Here is a 14485-nt window from a genome sequence, read left to right on the forward strand (position 1 = left end):
AAAATTTTTAACTTAAATTCAGCAATTAATTCATTTCAGTGCATACATTCAGATTCAAGCATTCACACTGCAGTTTCTTCAGAAAATGCACTTTCTAGTTTTTCATATTTTTCAAACGGAGCCTCCCCAGAGAATCAAGTACGCCAGTATCACTGTGTGAGCTCATGTGTCTATCTGTAAGATAGAGAAGGCTCTTAAAAGTGTAAAGCACAATTTAGAATTTGGGTTAATGTATTTTGTAATATGGAGTGGGAGTGTTGAATAAGAGTTAAAAACAAATCCAAACAAATGCTTCTGAGCTCATTAGTCTACATCCAAACTATTGTTTTATTTTACAGGCTAAACTGAACACCAATGTCTGGTTGTGCAGAGTAAACAGACCACTGTGAACAATGTGTGATTTTCCTGTGTGGAACAACATGCTGTGTGGCACAGTACAGTATAATACTGTTTTAAAAATAGACTGACTTTGTGTAAATAAAGTGTAAATGCAGGAGTCAAAGGATGGCCATTTACCAGCAACTGAAGTCCTGCCATTATTAAGTCCGAAAGCTATTTATTTGAGATAGATTATTGCTCTTTTTGATCACGTTTTCTTATCGTTGAACACTTGGAACTAGAAATGGACTGAACCCTCTGGTCTGAATTTTATTAGAAGAAACAGTTAGCATGCTTTCAATGAACACAAATATCTCTGCTTTGAAGATTGAATAGCTTTTTTGTACACGTATAAAATCATGCATGTGTAAGAAATTACACTTGTATGATAAACTAGTTTGAGATGCTAAAACAACATTTCAACCACCATGAGGCAGGAAGTCACACAAGAGGCAGACCGAGGACCTTGTTTGAATGTTAACGCCTGTTGGATCAGCACAACTGCAAATACTCGAACAGCAGTTGTCAAAAGATACTTTTGTTATGTTTGTGAGGCATCAGTGCACTTTTATGAGCCTCTCGAGTGACTCCCAAGCAATTCCTCTGGGCAATATGTGAGAATCACTGATTATTCATTTCTAGATTGCACACATTTACGCAGTTTGAATAAGAACTGAGCAAAAGGACACAAACCCAGTAAACAGATTTGTGTGATGATAATTCCACATGGAACTCGTATTTCTCTTTCACATGCGTACGCATACACGATCTCTGCAGCCACCCTGAAACACAGAGGAGGTCAATTGAGAGGCAAATGATCATCATTGTGACCCCTGGCATCTGAGAGAATGCTGATTTACAGCTCACAATGGACTCAGCCCAACCAAAGACGTCAGCGTGCACAATAGAAAAATGTATATCTTTTAGTCAAGTGGGTACTTACTTTTACTTTTAAAGAGATGTAAAATTCCACAGCAGCACCTAATGTTAGCTGTGAACTTAAACTCTTAGCAAATACTTGCCAATTGTAACTACCTACCTGCAAAACTTTGGTCTTCAAATAGCTTTGAGTGTTAATTGGGTTATACTTCAGAGAAACTACATGTGGGAGAGGGGAAGGCATTGTATGCTGGCTCTGCTCAGTTTATTATTGTATTTTTTTGTGGCACTTGTTATGAAAACACTTTGAGCATAATGGATGTGCACTGTTTGGTCACACCCGAGTTAGATACCACAGCCTCATTCACAGAAACTATTCAAAGCAGTACTATCTAGTCTGAAGTGTGTGTGTGTGTGTGTGTGTGTGTGTGTGTGTGTGTGTGTGTGTGTGTGTGTGTGTGTGTGTGTGTGTGCCTGTGAGAGACAGAGAGGGGGAGGGGGTATAGGTTGCATGCATTTCTCTTTACCTTTATGCCGTTCCCAAACACCTACTGATTCATCACACCAGGGGGGTTTTCCTGTTATCCTTGCCCTTGGTCCTAAATGTCTGTCACTCATCCAGCTAGAAACCAGGTGCTGTTAGGTCAGTTATGGTGCAAATGGTGGACACTCACAGACACAAACACACAGAATGACCTCCGTCTGTCTGGTTTAACGGATCACTTCACAGGACAGTCTCCCTATCCATCTTTGCAGGGTCATTGTGGCCCTGCCCTCAGCTAAGAAAGGAATTTCATTCAGATGGAAAAAGAAAACTCTCCTACTTCTCTGTGTGAGGCAAGCCTTCTCACACACAAACACACATTATTACTTCAAAGCTTTGATTCCTCGTCACAGACGGATAGATATTAACTTTGCTGTAAGTGAACCGACTGCACTACAAAAATGTTCAACATGCAGCAGACCAAAGTTTCTGAGTATGCCACAGTTATGCAAAAATTGCACAGAATAGGAAAGATAATCAACCACACACGAGTAAAAGAAAATCTCAGAAAAACACACCACATCACAGACAAAAGTTTACCTCAATGTGGCACATCTAGGTGTGCAATAGTATGACTGTGTTATCTATGAGCATGCATATTAATGTGAAGGAATACGGCCTTATACAGTTCATCTCTAAAGGTTTCAGCATTATGCAAAAAGTGCCCCACATGACAGAAAGCTGAGAAGTACAAACGGCATGGGGGAGGGTGTGAGTTGGAGGACAGAAATGAGCACACACACGCAGATACACAGACACTCTGTAAATGCACCAACGTATTTCCATCACCTTCAGCGTCTGTATCATTGATTAATAAATATCTGCATACAGTTTCAATTACAGGGTTCGTTGTGAATTTGTATACTTCTGGGAAACTAATAAATGCCAGTTTACTGCATCATTAGCTAAAAGAATATCCACATCTCACATTGCAATGTTGAAGAACGTGATCAACACAAACATGTGATGGGGCCGTCATTTACCCATGCTTAACCTCTCCACTAATTATCATGAAAGGCCTGGTCATTGTGTTTAATCTTGCTGATAAACACCCCAACAGATGAGTTTGGTTATATGTGTCAACAGAGAGTTAAAGATGGATATCTTATGCCACACGTCCTGCCAAAGATGACGTTCAAGAGAATGGGTGGATGCCATTAATAGTTTATTGCTATATGTTTGAATCCACATTATCAAGCCGTGGCCTTGATATGGTAAATTGCATATAGCAATGGGCTATATGCCATGGGCTGTGCAGTAGTGGGATAGTCTGAATCAGTACGTATGCTGGTGTCATGTCACCCTCCACTGTCCCTTTAAACACCCCTCCCTGTTACCATAAAGCTGCTAGAAGAGCCTCACAGCAAAAGTCACATGCTCCAGCTCTCTTTGTTTCCCTGAGAAAACCCATATCTGACTGTGCACGAGGGGCTGAAGAGACACAAATGGCACAGAGGAAAGCTGTCAGTGAAGCAGACTACAATCATTCATCAGTTTTATTAGCATCTGTGTCTGCAGAGTATACATAATAACAACGTGGACTTGAATGACATCATGGTAAAAATACGATATAAAACAATGATAAAAGCTTCACAGGTGACATGCACACACTATAAATAAAACAGTAAAGCTCAAATTGGTAACCAGCAATTCACCACTGAAATGGATTACTAGCATGATTCAGTTACAAAGCAGCTACAATAAAATACAGAGTATAATATATATTAAAGTATACAGCAAAGGCCAGTGTGTTTTCTAAAGTGGAAGTAATACACAAATAAGTGTTTGAAAAAAAGAGCCAATCTGTGAAACATTTCTGAATAGATGGATACAGGTTTTACACAACAGAATCATTTATTCGTACATTTATACGCTCATTCGAAGCCACAGCAGAGTGCAGATACGCTTCTAATGTGACTTCTTGCTTTGTCCACGGAGGTGAAGCCTGCTTCAGGCATTACGGTACCCACTAGCTCAGACAGGAATTTCAGGAATGTGAAAAGCTCCAATGCATATTGAAAATAGATTAAAATGTGCACAGAGTGCCCATTTAATTTTTAACTTAAGCAGCTAAATACACTTTCATAGTTTTCATCAAGCTGCAAAAGTCAGAATATACATCTCTGCATGGCTCCATTAATAACTTGATCTAAATTGTTTCCTGGTGGTTCTGGTGAACAAAATACCGTCGGTAGTAAACGTCTGTATTGTTTATTTTAAAAGACTGTGTCAAAGGACTTTGATTGGATTATCAATAGCAATGTCAAGTTTTCCAGTGCACTGAACTTTTCCCTACATGAAAAGATACACCAACATCTGCCTAGTAACAGCAATTCCTCCCATTGGTTTAACGCCAGTCTCCTCCCGTTTGTGTGTGTGTGTGTGTGTGTGTGTGTGTGTGTGTGTGTGTGTGTGTGTGTGTGTGTGTGTGTGTGTGAGAGAGAGAGAGTCAGGAAAGTCTTTAATCTTGACTATTTTCCTAACATTTTATTATACTGAGGTACACACACACATATAAATATATGATTACACTGTTCAGTGCTAACAGAATTGTACTGAAGCTATTCAGTTAAATTCAGTTTGATTTAAGCAGCCCTAATTCTCAACAACAGTCGCCTCGGGGCGCTTTATATGGTAAAGTAAAGACCCTACAATAATACAATGTATGTTCTGCTAAAGAAAAAAGGAAACTGGCCTTTAAGTCAGCTGATAATAGAGCTATAATTATTATAGCCTGATCTGGGAAACTCTTTCCAGTGTTCTCCCATGCTAGATGGAGTCAGAGAAGTGAATGACTAAAGCAGCAACTCACTGTTGTCCCACGTGCTCACCTTATGTTTGCTCAGAGCTTCTGCTTTCATTCAGTCACAGACAGAGGAAGTACAATATGAAAAGAGAGGGCTGTGAGCCTCTATCGCCCCCTACTGATAACAAGCAACCACCCCCTGGCATATCCTTTCCAAAAGGGACAGACGTCTCCCTGACCCCGGACCTCCCACCTCCTCTTTAGAAGGTACCAGGCTATAGGAGGAGGGGGGAGAGACGCGAGGAGGGAGGTCTTCCCTTCTCTTTCTTATATATATGTATAGCGCTATAATAGAATCCCTTCCTCGCGCGCTCTTTTGCAGACTGCTTATCTCTTTGATCCGACCCCCTGCCGCCTCTGCCCACCCCCAACACTTAACAACAGCTGACGTCATCTCCTCCGCCGTGCGTGTTCGCTGATAAACTTTGTGTGTGTTCTCGTGCGTGTTTGGTGAGCGCGAGGCAGGGGTTTTTGTCTCGCAGTGCGAAGTGGTTTGTTCCAGAGGGCTGGCGCACACAGTCGGAGTAACAGCACGCAGCAGCGGCAGCCCAGTAAGAAGAAAGTGGCGAGAAAAGTAGCTGGCTGTGGGTTTCTGTGCTCCGGCGTCTTCTTACTGTTACACGGTGACGTCTTAACCCGGAGATAGGAAAGTTTTATCGGCAGTGATAAATATACTCAAAGCAGAATTAGCCTACTATGGAGGACCAGCTGCTGTGCTGTGAGGTGGACTCAATCAGGAGAGCTTACCAGGACGTCAACCTGCTCAATGACCGAGTTCTACACACCATGCTCAAGGCCGAAGAAAACTACTTGCCTTCGCCAAACTACTTCAAGTGTGTTCAGAAAGAAATTGTACCAAAAATGCGAAAAATAGTTGCCACCTGGATGTTGGAGGTTGGTTTATTTGACTTTAACTTTTTGCTTCCAACTCCCCGACGGCGTGTCGCTTGCTTAACCTCTGTGTACACCCGAAGGTGGCATATTGGTCGTTATATGAAAGTTGTGCGGCTCCGTCTGCTATTTTACTGTGCATGTTACATAAAGGCTCTGAAAAGTCCCGATGAGTGCTGGGTGGTCCTTCACCTATAAGCGGAGATCGGCCTCTCGCTTTCCACCACGAGTCGGCTGCCTTTCTTAGTTATTTCTTTGGATTCCGCATGTTTTTGCTTCTTGCATTAAATGTTGACGAGATCGGAAAAAATATTCCGAAATAACAGCAATGTACACGTATGCAGTCTGCTCTGTGCCAGTATTATGCGCCATCTTTGTTGTCGTACAGGAGGAAGATTTTAATATCTTTAAAAATCAATAATGTCAACAGAAATGACAATAACTTTGTAATATCGGAAAGAAATGCCTGTATAAGATGAGACGGCTGCACGGTGCCTGCTGGCGCTCGTTTAGCTGCTGTCCGCTGCTAAACTTTGTTGTGCTTGCCGACGGTCCGGGCTGCGTGTGAAGGTCGCCACGAAAAATGGATATTCTTAGAAAGCGTAAAATGAAGAAATGACATTTTGGAGTCGGCTTTAATACTTGAGATGTTTTTAAACATTTACGTGTAGTTTTGGAATGAATTCTGTGCTGTCTTGTATTTTTTATTAATTTTTGAAATTGTGCATCTGGGCGCCGGGGGAAGTGCTGCCTGCAACACGTGAAAGCCCGTCGCAAAAAACATTTTCTTTTGAATTCACTTGGACTGCAGTCGGGTACATTTGTGTCCCATCCGATTAGTCATTCGATAAGGATCATTTAAATCCTATTTTAACACGGCCAGATAATTTTTAAATATTTCTAAATATTTTTTGAAAAGATGACGAAGTTGAAATTGGAGTGTGGAACTTGCATGGACGCCACCTTTGTGTCTCAGTCAGAACTGACTGCAAACTAATTCTCGGCTGCTTTCTGTGCTGAACACTCCAAACTACGTAATAAATACATTGCGTGTGAACTTGCCATTATTCCGGTGTGGTCTGAAATTACGTTTTGTTTTTTTAAATAGAGTGGTGAGGAAATTGAAACAACTCAAACATATTTAATGTGCAGACTGTAATTTGTTCTAATGTCGTTTGTCGTCAGTGCGGCTCTTGAACGCAAACAGCTGTGCACGGATTAAGACGCAGAGACAAAGACTCCGCAATGCACATGAGTTGGAAGTTCCTGGAACCGAGCAAAAGCATACTCTAATAGCTTTGTCTACCCTCCCAGGTCTGCGAGGAACAGAAATGTGAGGAGGAGGTTTTTCCGCTCGCTATGAACTACTTGGACAGATTTCTATCAGTTGAGGCCACCAGGAAAACAAGACTACAGCTGCTCGGAGCCACATGCATGTTTCTAGCATCAAAAATGAAGGAGACTGTGCCCTTAACGGCGGAGAAACTCTGTATTTACACGGACAACTCGGTCCTGCCCGGGGAACTGCTGGTAATTGACTTCTGCACACTTGGATGTTGCATAACACATACAGCACAATATGCACTGAACAGTATACCTAATGTTTGCAGTTTATCTGGTTAGTGTCACCGTGGTGGGTGGGAGGGAGGAAACTGTATTGAAATGACGTTGAACTAAGAGCAGAAATGTGCAGCAGTGTCTGAATGGCTGCGGATGACTTTCCCATGGTGGCTGGAGGCCGCTCTGATTTCATGAATGGTTTCAGTGGCTGCCAAGAAAAATCTGGTTCACAGCAACACCTAGTGGTCATAGGACAGACCTGCACATGCTTGCCAATAACCAACATTGGCTCCAGTCAGTCTCACAGTCTTCTTCTATTGTGTGCTCCCCTTCAAAGGAGCATATCTCAATTATTCATGTTCCTACACTGCAGCATATGTTTTTGTGGATGACTGTGTTTGTATACATTTGGACGGGATGGGGACACAGAAACTTGATGTCAAATGTCATTTTAAGAAAAAGCAGATTAGATAAAACTTTTAAAACCTAAAATAACTTCTAGAATAAATACATGTCACCACAGACACTTGTACTGTATACGGATCAGTTTGAGTGACTCCCTCTGTTCTGCTCCGTCCACAGCAAATGGAGCTGCTGGTTCTCAACAAGCTCAAGTGGGATCTGGCTTCAGTAACTCCTCATGACTTCATCGAGCACTTCCTGTCCAAGCTGAAGATCTATCCCTCCACCAAGCAGATCCTCAGGAAACATGCCCAGACCTTTGTGGCACTGTGTGCTACAGGTGTGACATGAACTTTGTCCTTAATGCAAGCGTGTGTGTGTGTGTGTGTGTGTGTGTGTGTGTAAGCAGAAAACAGAGTTCTGAGTTTCTCAGGTTAGCAATGAGCGTGCAGTTGTTTTCATCCCTGGAAAACTTTGTTGTGCTGTTTTAACAGATGTCAACTTCATTGCCAGCCCTCCCTCAATGGTGGCCGCAGGGAGTGTAGCAGCAGCTGTTCAAGGGCTCTACCTGAAGAGCCAAGATGCGTCCTTGTCTTCCCAGAACCTCACTAACTTCCTGTCGCAGGTCATTCGTAGCGACCCGGTATGGAAACGTTTTGTCACTTATTTGATGTTTGCAGTGCAATTGGTCTTGACTCAGTCTCAATTCTGTGCTTGCAGGACTGCTTGCGGTCATGTCAGGAGCAGATAGAGTCTCTGCTGGAGTCTAGCCTGCGACAGGCACAACAGCACAATGGCACAACAGAAACTAAACGAGTTGACGAGGACGCGGACTTGTCCTGCACCCCAACAGACGTCAGAGACATCAACATCTGAGGCGACCCGGACCTACGTCGCACAATGAGCAGTGATGGAGGGAAAGTTGTCAGAGGGTGGTAACGGGCGGACCAGGGATGGGGCACCCCACTTGAACTCCCTCCCTCCCTTCCTCCTCCAGCGTGTCACTCACATGCCTGCTGTCCACTACGGCTGCCAAGATAGGATGCTCACCATGCTCACCCCTGTCACATGTCCTGCCAGCGTCCCCTCCCAGGCCAGGAAAAGAAATGAACTCTACAGAGATGTACCAGAGAGAACAGACACTGAATATCAATGAGCTCTGTGGGGCTGGAGCTGAAGCCACAGAGGCAAATGTTTTTCTTATTCCCTCACACGTTAATTAGGAATCTTTCAATTAAAGCAGACTGAGCATGCCTACTAAAACATCCCAAAGTGTACAGTAGGTTCTCATAGTCTGTCATCAGGGCTTCACGTGAAAGCAAGAGGCTCGTCTTTTACTTCGTTTTCTGTTATGTCGGAATGCTTTAGAGTTCCTGCCCAAGTTTCCATGTTTGTCTTGTAGTGCAGACACTCATATACCCTGCTTGCTTATATTTAGTCACTTTATTATGTATCATTTTAAACCTCTCAGTTAGTTAGTTTTATGCTTCTGTTCTTCAAAGCTTGTTTGTTTGTTTGTCTTAAAGCAAACGTAGGGTGAGATGCTCACATTCTATCACCCTTAAAGACTTTGGACTGCTATTGTAAGGTTTGGACTAGGGAAATTCTTTGGTCAATCTTTGATTTTTGCTTTACCCATTTACCTGTTATTTGATAAAATCAAATATAAACAGAGCAGTCCACAGTCTGTTCTTTCTCTGTGTAGTTAGACGTAATTCATTCCAACTTTGTTTTCTAAAGAAAAGCACTTTTGGTCAGTGATGCTGGCTCAGCTAAAAGTCACAGTGATAGTTTGTAAAACAATATGAAAACAGTCTTTTGATGATGGAGAGTGTGGGGAGTACTTGCTGACAGTTACACCCAGTTATGCCTGGATCTGATTCATGGTGTGGGACACAGAATTGAGCACTGTGGCAGAAACTGAAAGCTGCTCAGCACCGTGGCTCGCTGTAGCTGCCTTCCAGTTCTCAGTGTTTCATACAGGTAGAGCTGCTCTGACGTCATGATTTTATAGGTTTAAATGTGTGCAAAGCCAAATGTTAAAGGCCCAGAGCTAAACGTAAAAAGTACTATTTTAATAGTTCAAATCATTTTTGTATAGTAAAACATATTATTTATCTTTGTAGGTTCATGCTGACCATGGCTTCATGAGCTGACGTTAAATTCAAGCTTATTTCTTCCTCCAGAACAGGTCAAACTGCAACTAGTCTCTGTAATTCTTCTCCATTGCTGTAGCCCAGCTCACATACGTGTCATAGATTATGAGGGCAATGAAGCTTAAAAAAAGAGAGTGGTGAAAATATTAACTTGATTTTGCACAAACCTAAAAGACGTGGTGTGCGTTTTTTGGGACTTGCCTAGAGGAAAAAGGGAAGCGAAGCCAGCAAAAGAAGTGGCAAAAAGTTTGAGGGCTCACCAATGGGGTGCGTCTTACTGCTGTATATTTCATACAAGGGCTCCTACACAGCACGGGGATGTTGTCATGTTCAGGTTGATATATACTTTATACATACGGATGGACAGGTTACCATGAGCAAGGAGAGCTCTCTACTACATGGAGTCAAAGCGTGGGAAACGTGAGTTCTGTGAGCATGTCACACTGTGTAGGAACCTTGTAAAATAGGTTTCTGATTGTACATTAAGGATAGAGTAGGAGAGAAACACTCCTTGTATTCCGCTGCTATAGAAAATAAATTCCAGCTACATGTTTAAAAAATTGATTAAAAACCATGCTTTTCTCCTGTTTGCTGCTACATTTTGGTTGTTTTATACATATGTCGATATAATGCCATTTTAGGATTGAACTTTCTCATAGAAATTGTTATTGACATCCTCATTTGTTTATTTTTCTTGTGTATTCTATGTGATCTTTTTTTTGTTCATAACTACAGAAAAATTTTCCATAATATTCCAAAAACAAGGAAAAATGAGACAATGTACAGAAATGCTTTGATCCACAATACCTCATGTGACAGTCAACAACTATCTCTAATTTGTAGTCTTTTTTTTCCGTTTAGTTATATTCTATTCTACTTGTTGGTTCAGTGCCTACTAGCTGCATAAAACTATTTGAGGTGAAGCATCTGCAATGGAAACCAGCGAGTCCAGGGCATGCTTTGATACTGGTGCCATAACAGAAAATGGGATATGTATAACTCTGTTGAGTGCTAAGCTGTCTCGGTGAAAGAGACTTTATCTTTCCTTTTAGGCCCATAGTGGCCTTCCTTTCCCCTTTTTATATTTATATACAAGAAAAAGCTTTTTGCTCCAACTGTCAGTGAGTTGATTTGAATTTGTATGTAGATTCAGTGTCATGCTCAGTAAGCCATAGACTGTTTTAATGTTTTCACAAATCATTCCACACATTTGTGTCTGCTTCATGCCAGTTTTTTGCAACTGGAACGGTGTATTCATCCTTGTGTTGACAACACAATAAAAACATTAGATGGAATCTGGAAAACTGGTTGCCTGTTTTGGTCCAGAGGAGCTCAAACCTGCTCACTATAACTGAATGTGTTTTTGCAAGACTGAACAATATATTAAATGGAGTGGTTCTTCTATAGCACTTTTCTACTCTACCTGAGTACTTGGCGCTTTATTCAGCATGCCTCATTCATAAAAGCACTATGCTTTTTCTACGGCGTGCTTTCTAACATTTCTACTGTGATGGATGCATCAAAGAGCACCTTGGGGTTACCAGAGTCTGCCTTTTAAAGGATATTTAAAAGGCAGACTGGAGCAGCCAGGAATCAGACTACCAAACTTTCAATTAGTCGATGACCTACTCTACCTATACCAAACACATTAATACACGTCACAAGTGTGTAATATAGTTTTTAAGGGTTGCAGAGTAATTTCTTTCTTGTTCAGGGATTATTTTTCAGCAGTAGTTTACAGTCTGGCAGTAGGACTGTGTGTGGCATAACTTTCAGTGTTCATTAGCAGCACTCAAAAACAAGCTAGCTACTACTGAAGTTTTGCCTGCTAAAACCATTGATCAAACTCTGGCAGGGTTCATTTTATTTCCACCTCACTCTAAAGCAGAAAGGCATGAGAGATGGAGGCCAGAACTATGAAGACCAGAGCTAAGATTTGTGGCTTAGTAAGATAACTTCAGGGTTAAACTTGGGATTTAGATGTTGCAAAGATAGATCATTTCTTAATAGGCTATGTTGCCATGCTGCAGACCTAACCTGCTCTGTAAAACATTGTGTTTGAGATAAGAAAATAATAGGTCAAAAATCAGTTCCACTACCATTCCTGAAAGATCCCTTGGACTTTGGCGCGTAGACAGTAAGAGTCTAACCATGAACAATAAGTTGATTGATGGGAAGATGGAAGTTGAGATTTCAGTTCTGGAAAAGGTAATCAAAGTAGGTTCAACCGGGATTGAATGTATACACCCACAATTGACAAATGCGATTGCAATGAATATTTCCAAGGCCTGACATGGCTCATGAGTGAGTGAGTCACCCAGGAAGCCCTGGGGACTTTCAATTCAATTCAGTTCAACTTTAGTTTTAAACTGCCAAACTACAACAACAGTTGTCTTAAGGGGCTTTATATTGTAAGGTAAAGACCCCACAATAATCATCATGATATGATCCTTAAGAGGGAAAGCAATCTGAAATCTGTATAATTGTGTTGTTTACAAACTCGGCCATCTCCAAACGTAGGACCAACAGGATCCTATGATTGGAGGGGAATTCTGAAGTTGGATGAAGTGGTACAGAGTGTTCCCAGTGGGGAGAGGGTAGTGATTGACATAGACCTAAAAAGAACATAAAGGTGAAGGTAACAGGTGAAACATCACACCTGTTCAAACTGAGGTGTTGAGCAGACATGATGTTAAGGGGAGAACTATAGAAAGTCAGATAGTGATGGGATAGAAATGGCTGTGGTGAACATGTACTTCAAGAAGAGGGAGGAAAATAGTGTGACTTGTAAAAGTGGAGGATGATGCACACAGGTGAACTACATCTTGTACAGAAGGTGCAATCGGAAAGAGATGGGAGACTGCATGGGGTGGGGTGATGTCAGGGGAGACTGTAGCTAGGCAGCATGAGATAGTAGCTGTAGGATGACTTTGGAAATAAAGAAGAGGAAGTGAGTGGAGGTAAAGATTAAATGGTGGACCAAGAGGCTGATGGCAAAGATGGAGAAACTCTGAAAGCCAACGACAGAGGAGACACGGCCAGTGACGGAGACTCTGGACAATGGGACACCTCAGGCAGTCTTGCAAGTGGCCAGCGGCAGCGAAAGAGACGGAACTCCTCAGGCGGTTTGCCGTGACGGAAGGGATGACCTTCTGGCACAGACAGAGCAGAACGAGATGAAGCAGGACCAAACTGAATACATCCCTCGGGCTCTGGCAGCACAGATGGTGCTGGCTCAGAAACCCACAGCTCCGGTGGCATGGGCGAGCTCAGGACCCTTGGGCTCTGGCCCAAATGGCGATGGGGTTTGGACCCTCTGGCTCTGCAATAGGTCTAGGCTGCTGGGGGATTCCTACGATGCTCTGAGTGTTTCTTCTTCAGTCACCTTTTTAACTCACTGTGTTTATATACTTCTCTGCATGCAAGAATCAGGGTTCAAGAGTGGTATGTTGGTCACATATCCGTCCACCAGGCAACGTAGTGCCATACGAAGTAGGGCGAAAAACAAACTTCAAAGTAGCGCTACGCGTTCAGCGGGAGGCGTGGATGACGAGCGGCGATAAACTTGCGAAAAGCAAGTTAGAATCCACCGGTGGAGTTGAGCATGACAGCGTGGAAAAGTGTGAAAACATCCACGATCACCAACGGATTTTGAAGGGCTGGACTGCTGCATGATGGAGAGGAGGACACCGCCACGGCCCTTCTGAGGGTGTTCGACTCTGACACTGACAACGAGGATTTGTTTGGTTTTGAAAGTGACAACGAAGGAAAGAAGCGGAGAGTGGATGACGAAGCCATCCTGAGCCTGTTTGTATCCGACACTGGAGGAGAGGACTTTGGTGGTTTTAGTGCGCAGGAAGAAGAGAAAGATGGTGAATGACTGACTTTTCTTCTTGTTAAAGCCGTGTCGCTGCACCTGAGCCTAAAAGGTAGCCCGGATCTATTTTTCTGGTGTGCTGCAGGTTATTGTTATGTACTACATTTGTTACTCATTTATGAAGCACAGTACATGTTTCGTACTTGTAATTACCAGTACTTGTACATATACCTAAAAAGTTATGCAAATATGTGCCCATAACTTGTTTTTCAAAATATTAATAAAAGTGATGTCTCCAAACAGCCATCTCTTTCCTGACCATTCCCTTTGTGCATATTCTCTTACATATGAGAAGTCAACATTGAAACACCTGCGGCTTTTAGTCAGGTGCGGCTAATGTATGTGCAAAACAGGATTTTCCCCTGATTTTAGCTTGTGCGGCTAATATTCAGGTGCACTTTGTAGTCCGGGAAATACGGTACTTATATTTTGTATTTTAAATACGTATGTATTCCATTACTTCCCAACACTGGATATCGTGCTTCCCATAAAAGCAGCAAAGTGAGGTAAATGTATGTCTTTTGTTTGTCGTTGTTCTTTGTTGGTTGAGTAAAAGTGAAGAACTAGTAACCACGGGTCTATTCAACAGAGTGCAACACTATGTGTGCAAAAGACGGTATTACAGCTAAAAAAAATTATAAAATATATAAATTAGTGCCAACTAGTGGTAGGATTAAGAATAAGTGATATCTGGCTAGGCATCCACTTGGATGAGTTCCTGCCCCAAGTGGAGGAGTTCAAGTATCTTGGGGTCTTGTTCACGAGTGATGGGAGAAGGGAGCCGGAGATCGAAAGACTGATTGGTGCTGCGGTCGCAGTGATGCGGATGCTGCACCGGTCCGTCATGGTGAAGAGGGAGTTGAGTGTAAAAGCGAAGCTCTCAATTTAACGGTCGATCTACGTCCCTACCCTCACCTATGGCCACGAGCTGTGGGTAGTGACCGAAAGAACGAGATTGTGAATACAAGCGGTGGAAATGAGCTTCCTCCGAA

The 14485-nt window shown here is 42.4% G+C and overlaps 1 protein-coding gene across 1 annotated transcript; it reads left to right on the forward strand.

Annotated features, from left to right (window-relative positions):
• Window positions 1-4933: 4933 nt before the first annotated feature.
• ccnd1 (cyclin D1) lies at window positions 4934-10911 on the forward strand. Its single transcript, XM_080885831.1, has 5 exons — window positions 4934-5501; window positions 6813-7028; window positions 7641-7800; window positions 7955-8103; window positions 8181-10911. Exons 1-5 carry the CDS (start codon window positions 5304-5306, stop codon window positions 8334-8336), a joined length of 879 nt encoding a protein of 292 aa, XP_080741957.1. The 5' UTR covers window positions 4934-5303; the 3' UTR covers window positions 8337-10911.
• The last annotated feature ends 3574 nt before the right edge of the window (window positions 10912-14485 follow it).

The sequence above is a fragment of the Rhamphochromis sp. 'chilingali' genome (assembly GCF_963969265.1).
Source record: "Rhamphochromis sp. 'chilingali' genome assembly, chromosome: 6".
Taxonomy (NCBI): domain Eukaryota; kingdom Metazoa; phylum Chordata; class Actinopteri; order Cichliformes; family Cichlidae; genus Rhamphochromis; species Rhamphochromis sp. 'chilingali'.

Excerpts from the sequence above, each read along its gene's own strand:
- ccnd1 (XM_080885831.1), top strand. The coding sequence starts at position 5,304 with ATGGAGGACCAGCTGCTGTGCTGTGAGGTGGACTCAATCAGGAGAGCT. Across the intron at positions 5,502-6,812 it reads TTGCCACCTGGATGTTGGAG|GTCTGCGAGGAACAGAAATG; the intron begins GTTGGTTTATTT and ends CTACCCTCCCAG. Across the intron at positions 7,029-7,640 it reads TCCTGCCCGGGGAACTGCTG|CAAATGGAGCTGCTGGTTCT; the intron begins GTAATTGACTTC and ends CTCCGTCCACAG.